At 43.0% G+C, this 9,752-nt stretch overlaps 1 protein-coding gene across 1 annotated transcript; it reads left to right on the top strand.

The window, feature by feature from the left end:
* Nucleotides 1-4,488: 4,488 nt before the first annotated feature.
* On the top strand, nucleotides 4,489-8,173 carry irx1b (iroquois homeobox 1b). The gene is made up of 5 exons (XM_038965790.1): nucleotides 4,489-4,722; nucleotides 5,717-5,959; nucleotides 6,228-6,993; nucleotides 7,632-7,692; nucleotides 8,122-8,173. The coding sequence occupies exons 1-5, from the start codon at nucleotides 4,489-4,491 to the stop codon at nucleotides 8,171-8,173; spliced, it is 1,356 nt and encodes a 451-aa protein (XP_038821718.1).
* The last annotated feature ends 1,579 nt before the right edge of the window (nucleotides 8,174-9,752 follow it).

Genomic DNA, 9,752 nt, shown 5'->3' with positions numbered 1-9,752 from the left:
AACTATTACCACAACTATTACCACAACTGATGACTATTACAATGACTATTACCAGGACTAGTAACACGACTATTACCACGACTATTACCACAACTAATGACTATTACCACGAGTATTACCACGACTATTACCTTATTGATTTTTGTAATTATTTATACAGTAGCTAATGCAAATTGTTAAATTTTGTTTTATGTATTTGCACTGCTCCCTGCACAAATGAGCCTTGAGGGATATATAAATTATTTTGAATTTAATTGAATTCAATTACCTTACTGGAATTGTATGAGCAACTCATTTACAGTTCAAGCAGACTGATCACTGGAAATAGACACAGATTTAGGACGTTTGAAAAGGTCTCCAGATCATCGATATCTGCCTTCCTTGGTGCTCACAAAATAAAGAGAAACAATTGCCCAGCACTGGGAGCGAACTTGTACGCTACTTGGACCACTGCGCTACCACAGTTCACAATGCTCTAGCAAGCCGCGAGAATACTTGATGATACTTGATGGTAATAGCTTGTCTTTTTTAATGATTTTGTTTTAAGCCTTCCCCAAATCATAGCCCTAATCTTAAACCTCTCGGGAATTAATACCTACATCTAAACCTTTCAGTTGTTTCTGTTTTAACCCTGTAACCACACGGAATTAACCCTGTAACCACGCAGAATTAATGCATCAAAAATAGACGTTCATCCATAACACGTCGAATTTCGAAGGGAAACTATGAGATCTTGTTGACTTCAATATGTATCAAATAAAGTATGTCAGAGTGGATCTCTTGCAACTCTTCAGGATACAAACCCTTAAGAGATGCAACTTCTACTAATGATATGGTATGCCTTTGGATTTCATTGAAACAGTAGCAGTACTTGGGAACAATAGTTGGAAGTGGAGGAGTGTTTTGTGACTCAGAGATGAGCTCTTATCTAATAAATCTATATGTGTTATGATTAAATCACACCTGAAATCTGTCACTTCTTATCTCAAGTTATCTGACAGGCTGAGAAACAGATACAGATACTTAAACCTGGTATTCCCTTGCTGCCCTTGTGCTACCGTGACTCCCCAAGGTATAAATACCAGATAATTAGTTGACTGTAAAATAGAGAATAACCTTCGATCTTTGAACTGGCAGATTTAGTGCCTCTGGAAATTACCTCAGAGTTCAAGCTAAGTAAGAGGTAAATTTTTTTAAACTGTGTGTGTGTCTTCCTCACTATAAGTTATTCCTTTGTCTGAGTGCAGGACTCAGAGGGTAATGGGAGGGAGTGGGATTCAGCCTCCTGAGGATCCTAGAGCCACAGCCTACATACAGAGAGGGAGAGAGGGAGAGCGAGGGAAAGAGAGCGAGACAGAGAGAGGGAGGATTGGAGGGAGGGAGGGAGGATTGGAGGGAGGGTCGGGGCCAGAAGAAATATTTGGTAGTCTTAGCAGGTTCACGTTAAAAGGCCGGGATGGGCGCTCTGCGTATACACACACACACACACACACACACACTCTGAATACACAAGCAGGCCAAGGGAGGCTGTGAAGTTGAATGGCATAGCTCAAAGCCTTTCTCCTCTCCCCCTCCTCCTCTCTGTCCTCCTCTCCCTCTCTCTTTTTCCAAACCGCCAAACCGTTCTCCCTCCTTTCTCCAGCTCAGAGGAATTCATTAACTCACTCTCCACAGAGACACTATGGAAATCAAGAGTCTACAAAGGGAGAGAGAGAGAGAGAGAGAGAGAGGGAGGGGGCACAGAGAGAGAGAGAGAGAGAGAGAGAGGGAGCGGGTGGTGGGGACAGAGCGAGAGAGAGAGAGAGAGAGAGAGAGGGGGGGGGGGAGAGATGGAGGGCTATATTATCCTATTAGATGGTGGATGTGTTTCGTTTCCTTCGTCTGTCATGAGAGAGGCATTAATTTGAAGTGATGAACTCACACGCGAGAGAGAGAAAGAAAGAAAGAATGAAAGAAAGAGAGGGAAAGAGTAATAGATAGACAAAGGAGGGGGAACGAGAGAGAGAGAAGGCGAGAGAGCGCGAGAGAGAGAGCGAAAGAGAGGGAGATGGAGAGAGAGAGAGAGGAGGGGGAAGGAGAGAAGGAGAGAGAGAAAGTGAGAGAGAGATGGTGGGTGAGAGTCTTTAACGTTGCTCTTTTATGGAGCTGGAATGGATTCCCCTGGCTCCACTTACCTTAGCAATGAGGATATAACCACTTTCCATGAATGCCATTTAAAATGCCATGGAGTTTAAGCATCCATCACACACACACACACACATACATACACACACTGCTACCCCCAGCACTGCTCGTCATAATGTGTATTTAGAAAACAGCTTTGAGATTCATGAGCCGAGCCCTGGGTGCCAGAGCTGGAATATAAACTTTGTGTGTGTGTGTGTGTATGTGGCAGCTAGGGGTTTGCCAGCTCAGAGTGAGCTTTAAACACTGTAATTAAATCATTAGGGTCTTCTCAGTGCTTCACAGCACAGGGCTGAGAGGAGAGGGGAGGAGAGCGAGAGGGAGGGAGAAAGAGGGGGAGAGGAGAGAGGATAGAGGGGGAAAGAGCGAAATATGGAAAAAGAGGGGGAGAATGAGGGAGAGAGGAGAGGAGAGAGGGGAGGGAAGAGAGAGAGGAAAGCTAGCCAGCCCTCCATACCCAGCCATCCTCATCAGCTAGTCCAGCGTGAAATGATGAATCTGTGTTTAGGAGGATCACTAATTACTAAGCTAACATCTGATGGAGTCCACATCCAGAGGGCTACAGGAGGGGTGTATGAGGGTACAGGGGCACAGAACAGGGTGCTAAACCTCATTAGCTGTGTGTGTGTGTGTGTGTGTGTGTGTGTGTGTGTGTGTGTGTGTGTGTGTGTGTGTGTGTGTGTGTGTGTGTGTGTGTGTGTGTGTGTGTGTGTGTGTGTGTGTGTGTGTGTGTGTGTGTGTGTACAGGTTTTAGAGTAGCCTACATGTACTTCTTTTTGAATAAAGGGATCAGGATTATTTGAGCAAGTGTAGTGCAGACAGGTATTAAGCTAAAAAAAAATGAAAGAGAAAGATTTCACCCTTTCATATTGTATGTATGTTGGTGTCATTTCATAACCGTGCCACTGTCAATTAAATGGTGTTGATGACTGCTAATACAGCTGGCAATTGCACTCAACATTCAGTACATTTCCCAAATAAATTAAACAAATTTCCCATGTCTAAAAGATGAAATACTAAATGTTACATGGTTAGGAAGGTTAGGTTTTAGACTAATCTTGTGAAAACTTGTTGATATATATATCTAACTCATATATTGTTAGAAGTTATGTAAACATTCTGCCTAGGTAGAGATATTTTCCAATTTAGCCTACTAGAGTCTCTCAACATCTGTTTTCCTTCCATGGACAGACCTCGTGTCTTATATCTACACAATCTTTTCCCTCTCCCTCCATCTCTATCTCACTCTTTACCGCCCCTTCTATCTTGAACTTTAATCTTAAAATATGCTTCAGTGACTTCCGTCGATATCACCCGACATTCCGCGGTATCTGTTGCCGGCCGAGTCGACGCTTCCCTCGGCCATCTGGTGTCCATGCTGTCGCCGATCCTCCTCTGGAGCGGTTCTAGGTCGCAGTCTCCCAGGACCACTTATATATTTAGACTTAATTATAATGTAGCGAGAAAGTATAATGCACCATAAGAGTAGTTAGGAAGAGTTTGGAAAAAGATTTTTAAAAATGGTCTAGGCTCAAATGAATGCAAAATGCTTTTATAGGACTACATTATTTATTTATCGTAGGCCTATTTATTATATAATACACATTCTGGGATAAATGTAACATTATTGTTATTAAGTCAATTGTTTAATAATCAGGCCTTCATAGAATATTAATATTATTGTTATTATTGTTGTATAATTTTTGCTTTTTTTGTTGTTTCTTTTCATTGTTTATTTGAACACCCATTCAAAAAATGACAGAACGGTGATTATGAGAAAAGAGATCTCTCACACACACACACACACACACACACACACACACACACACACACACACACACACGCACACACGCACGCACGCACGCACGCACGCACGCACACACACACACACACACACACACACGCGCGCACACACACACACACACACACACACACACACACACACACACACACACACACACACACACACACGCACACACACAAGACCCAGAGAAGGAACCAATGCACTGATCGCTTGCCCGGGGCATAGGAGGGGCTTGGTTGTTAAGCAGCCTGCCAATCATCCCGTCAGCTCTACTAGAGAGAGTCCTGCGGGGAGAGAGAGAGGCTTCACTGGGCGCTCAAGTGCCAAACTCATAACTACCATTGGAGCTTACTGTGCTGACGGGGAGTGGGACTGTCTGTCTGACTGACTACTCGTGATTTGTAATTTAGACATCCTTATCTTTCTGGCAAACTGGGAATTCCTCCTATTTTCCTTTCCTCCCTTGTGACACGGAATTTACTGCGCCTTTCTCTCCGGACATGTCTTTCTCGCAGCTGGGGTACCCCCAGTTTCTAAGTGGCTCCCAGGAGGTTTATGGGGGCGACCGGGCCGGCTCTGGCCGGGATGGAGGCACCGATGGAGGCGTGAATCAGGCAGCTACCGCCGCTGCTGTTAGCTCGATGCTGGGGATGTATGGTAACCCGTGGGCGGCTCAGAACTACAGCGCGTTTCTCCCCTACAGCGGTGCAGACCTCGCCCTCATATCGCAAATGGTAGGAGAGACGGTTTCTTGGAACGTAGAATTGGAACTTTGTTCGAGTGGTTGTTTCTCAAATGTTGATTGAATGTGCAGGCCAGTTAAATACATGCAAGTGGATTGCCTTTAAGGATTGGAAAGTTTAATATTCTAATATAATGGGATTGTAATAGGGAAAATGTTTTATATTTTGAGCTCTTTTCAACTTAAAGTTCTGTCATGTTTTTCGAAACTGAAATGGCTGGTCCTTGAAATAGGGACAAAAAGAGTTCATGGGATTTTCTGATTTATTATTCATGGCACAATACCAAAAGTCTAAATGTGAGTCATTAAAACAATTCGTTTGCATATTTTCATTGGGTAGCTTATTTCGATAATAAGATAAAAGTAATTTTAAATTGCCTCAGAAATATTAAGATTAGATTAAACAAACAATTAGACATGAGAGAGATTGGCTGAATTATACATTATTTTCCATATAAAATACATCTCATAATTAATTAGCAATTTGATAAAATATCAAGTTTAATTTATATACCCATACTGTCAATTATGTAGAATTATTTAGGCTAATATTTAAAGTTTGGGGAATTGATCAAAATAAGACCTATTGTAGGCTATAAGACATTTGAGATATCGGTGCTTGTATGAAAAAGTCAGAAACAAAATCTCCATAACCTAGACAAAATTACAATAGCCTAATTGTCGTTAATTATTTTAGGAGATAGCCTACACAGTGTGAGATCACACTGGAAGTGTGACATCATTGTTTGTCAGGACTTGTGAGATTCAGTTTCACCTTTCAAGACAAACTCATACTGAGCGAACTGATATGGGGTAGTTTTTCAACGTTACCCTACAGTCATAATACCCAGCATACTGTAAAGTTATTTTGCGTTGGAAAGTCAATCAAGGCCAACAAATTGGATAAAAACAAGTAGGCCTACAACTATTACATTTTTGAAGAGACAAACATTACATATAATTCTCCCACTATTTCTGTCCCCCAGAACTCCCAGTACGATCTGAAGGACAGTCCCGGAGTTCACCCGGGAGGTCTGGCTGTCCACACCGGCGCGGGGTTCTACCCGTATGGCCAGTATGGCTACGGCGACCCGAACCGAGCCAAGGCCGCCACCAGGGAGACCACCAGCACTCTGAAGGCCTGGCTGCAGGAGCACCAGAAGAACCCATATCCCACCAAGGGAGAGAAGATCATGCTGGCCATCATCACCAAGATGACACTTACACAGGTATATAGGGATAAAGGTTTCTACTGCTATGGGGGATAAAATAGGTTTAGGCCATGAGTATTTCTACTAGGCCTACATGATTTGACCGGGAAAACTCCGGGCCCTGTATGCGTACTTTAAATATGTCTGCCAGTCTGTGTGTTTTGCCTGTGCTGTTCTCATGTCTGCCAGTTTAATATATACTAATTTGATTAATGACTAACCTAATTATGAATATTTTTAATAAAGGATCAACAAAGTATATGAATTAATTCCTTCGTCCGCCCAGGTGTCCACGTGGTTCGCCAACGCGCGCAGGCGTCTGAAGAAGGAGAACAAGGTGACGTGGGGCCGCAGCGCGGAGGACCGGGATGGACGGATCTTCAGTAGTGACAATGAGGACGAGCCTGAGAAACAGGAGAGCGAGGATGAAGAGGACGAGGAGATCGATTTAGAGAGTATCGACATTGATAAGGTCGAGGAAAACCGTGGAGATCAGAGGGAAGGGGAGGGAGAGGGGAAGCTGGCATCGGATTCGAGTAGCTTGGAGAGCCAGAGGAAGCTGTCTGTGGAAGCCCTCAGAGGCATGGAGGGTCCTATTTCTCTCATCAAGGCGCCTGTTGGTGCTTGTAAAAACGCAGTGGATCTTTCCCCAAATGGACCGGGGTGCCAGAGGCCCCCACAGAACAAACCCAAAATCTGGTCTCTGGCAGAGACAGCCACAAGCCCCGACAGTTCCCATAAACCTTCCCCGGCTGCCTCAGCTCCTCACGCGGCCACGTCTCCCTCCCACCACCCGGCCCTACTCCCGGGTCATGGAATATACACTTGCCAGATAGGGAAGCAGCTCCACAACTGGGCCAACGCAGCGTTCCTCAGTGCCAACTCTCTTCTGGGCGTCAGGTCGCTTCTCGGCACGGCAAACCCAGCTGGACACCACATGCCTCTCCATGGCGCACTGAAGCGTCAGGACGCAAGGGCGACGCAGGCTTCAGGGGCATCCGAGGACGAGAGTGGAGATGAGTCGTCGGAGAGCTTCAGTCCAAAGCGAGATGGTATGTATTGTAGTGTAGCCTAGGCCTGCATATGATTATGATTAGAGGCTATTTTTCATCTGCTTGGAAATTAATAACAGTCTCATGAATTCGGCCCAGTGTTCTTCTTCAGTTGTACAAATAACAATTTCCACATATGGCACACTATTTTGATCTAACACTCGTTTTAATTCATGTTGTGTATTATGATATTTCTGAAAACTAACATTTGGCTATATAAATCAGCTATAGCCTAATATCGCCTAGAGCCTAATAAACCATACATTCATCTCGAAGCGGTCACAGGCCTACAACAACACACAAATACTGTGGAGTGGCTAACAGGTGTGCTATCTCGATTTATTTGCTAAGTGCTCTGCCATATATGACAATGACTTTAAATGAAATCCCAAGTTGAAGAACATTGGGTGACCGTGGCACATGTTTTTTTTCTTCATTTTTTAAATACAAAAAGATGTCACCTCATTTCACCGTTTTATTTTCGGCTGGGCAATCTAGCGTGTTTCGGCAGTTATGCCTACATCAAAGCATCACTGAAATACTATTGCATTAAAAACAGGCTTAACCTAATTCAAAATTAGGTCTACTAAGGATATTGATTATTTTACTGATTTGCCTTATTGTTTATTTGTTTACAGATGACGTGAATATTCGCAGGTCTGGCTCGCCGAAGTCTCCCTTCCAGCTGATCACCGACAGGTAAGATATTTCAAACCTCATCGTGACATTATGTCAAGTGTCATCTATATTATAATCATCCAGTAGGCCTAAATTAACCTTTTAACCCGCCGTTAAAGGCCGTTTCACCTGACGGAATGGCTTGTCACAGCTCGAGCTCATAAATCATCTGAAGAGATCTAATCGGTCTAGTTTAACGGCTTTTAACGCCTCACTAGACACCGTTTAATACGGCCAACAGGGGTGGAACGGGTGCCATTGACTTATCATCGTTCACGCAATTTAAATAATCTACCCTAAATTTATTCACGCCTTGCCAGTGAATACACATATGTTGAGGGAGGATATGAAATAGGTCTGATAGCAATATCGTTATAGGAAATGAATTATTCAATGTCACACTCATTTAAATTTTCTGACGTTTGTATTTTCTTTTCTCTTCATCAAAAGATCTCACCACGGAACCGCGCAGCGCGCTCTCTCGACCATTTCCACAATATGAAGAGTGAAGAGTTATCATCGGAGAATAATCTGGAATAATTATTTAACGAAGAACAATTTATCGAATAGTCTACTATTTTTGAGAGTGAAACTTAAGATTCAACTCGTCAGATTTTAAAACAGTAGGCCTATATGATGCGAGACAAGATTCATAGCCTATAGGCCTGTTTTTGATCACACACATGTTCCGTATTGCCATTTATACTGGCAATGTTTGTCTTTGCTGTGTATGTTTGTTTTCTGTTTTATTTTCTATGAAAAAGTTATCGACATGTAAATAATTTGTTTAAAGGATATATTTTTGAGAAATAAACTTAATCGTGGTCATAGACTTTGATTTATTTTTATATTCTTCATCCAGTAGCCTACGCCCCAGTCTTATCAAATATATCGTTTTCCATGTTGCATGATTTATAACGTTGATGATGATGATAAACCATAGCCAATGTTACATCATTGGGGCTGCAGGTAGTTTAGCGTTTGAGAGCGTTGGGCCAGTAACTAAAAGGGTGCTGCTTCGAATACCCGGGCCGATTTGGCGAAAAATCTGTTGATGTGCCCCCGAGCAAAGGTACTTAACTCTAATTGCTCCTGGATAAGAGCGTCTGCTAAATGACAAACATGTAAATAATTGAAAATGTGTGCAGCATTTGGCCAATAACCCAATGTAACCGAAGCTCTTCAATTGGCTTTGTCATTCAGGTGAGGTATTATGTGAAAAAACGAGACAGCTAGGTAAACACTCACCATATGTAAATTTCACATATGAAGTGTTTCAAAAACCTTTGAAATGAATGTAGCAACATGTAAAGTGTTCCAAAAACACATGATTTTCTATGTGAAATTTTACATGAAATCGTGTGATTTTTCCACATGTGAAATCATGTGTTTTTTCTGTAAGAGTCTACAATGACATTATTTCTTCAATGTGACTGCCTTGGTACTTTGGGTGCCAACATGGCGCTCGTTCAAATTCTAAATGTGGAACGCAGTTTGCTTAACTGTAGAGGCCTATTTCCCTGGCTCTCCACTCTCCCTCCCACGTTTCATCCCGGATTAGCCTCTTAGAGCCCGGATGATGCAGCCTCTGAAATATGGATCAGAGAAGAGGAAAGGCCATCAGCCAGTATGGGGGCTGGGTGGGTGTGTGTGTGTGTGTGTGTGTGTGTGTGTGTGTGTGTGTGTGTGTGTGTGTGTGTGTGTGTGTGTGTGTGTGTGTGTGTCTGTGTGATATGGGGGTCACTCATGAAGCCATCGTGACCTCCACAAGCCCAGCAGGGTCTCAACAGCTTAGAGAGAGAGAGAGAGAGAGAGAGAGAGAGAGAGAGAACAGGGTCTGGGGGAGAGTAGGATAAAGGGAAGAAAAGGAGAGATGTGGGGGGGGGCATTTTTATCTCAATATCAAATTCTTTATGGGTAACAACTAGGTACCTTACTGTGATTGTTTTCAATTAAAATGGTCAAAAAGAAACAAAAATAGCTTCTTAGCAAAGAACAATTTCTCAAGCAAGAATCTTGCTAGGACTGTCTGGCAGTAGTCTGGGAGGGGAAAAATAAAAACTAGCTGTTATAGGCAGAGA

Source organism: Salvelinus namaycush, chromosome 27 (genome assembly GCF_016432855.1).
Source record: "Salvelinus namaycush isolate Seneca chromosome 27, SaNama_1.0, whole genome shotgun sequence".
Taxonomy (NCBI): Eukaryota; Metazoa; Chordata; class Actinopteri; order Salmoniformes; family Salmonidae; genus Salvelinus; species Salvelinus namaycush.
The sequence above is the reverse complement of the archived record's forward strand: the minus strand, read 5'-3'. Positions and strand labels throughout refer to the sequence as shown.

What these genes read in the sequence shown, in the direction of transcription:
- irx1b (XM_038965790.1), top strand. Translation starts at nt 4,489, where the DNA reads ATGTCTTTCTCGCAGCTGGGGTACCCCCAGTTTCTAAGTGGCTCCCAG. An exon ending in CCAAGATGACACTTACACAG is followed by an intron (nt 5,960 to 6,227) that starts GTATATAGGGAT and finishes TCGTCCGCCCAG; the next exon opens with GTGTCCACGTGGTTCGCCAA. An exon ending in CTTCAGTCCAAAGCGAGATG is followed by an intron (nt 6,994 to 7,631) that starts GTATGTATTGTA and finishes ATTTGTTTACAG; the next exon opens with ATGACGTGAATATTCGCAGG.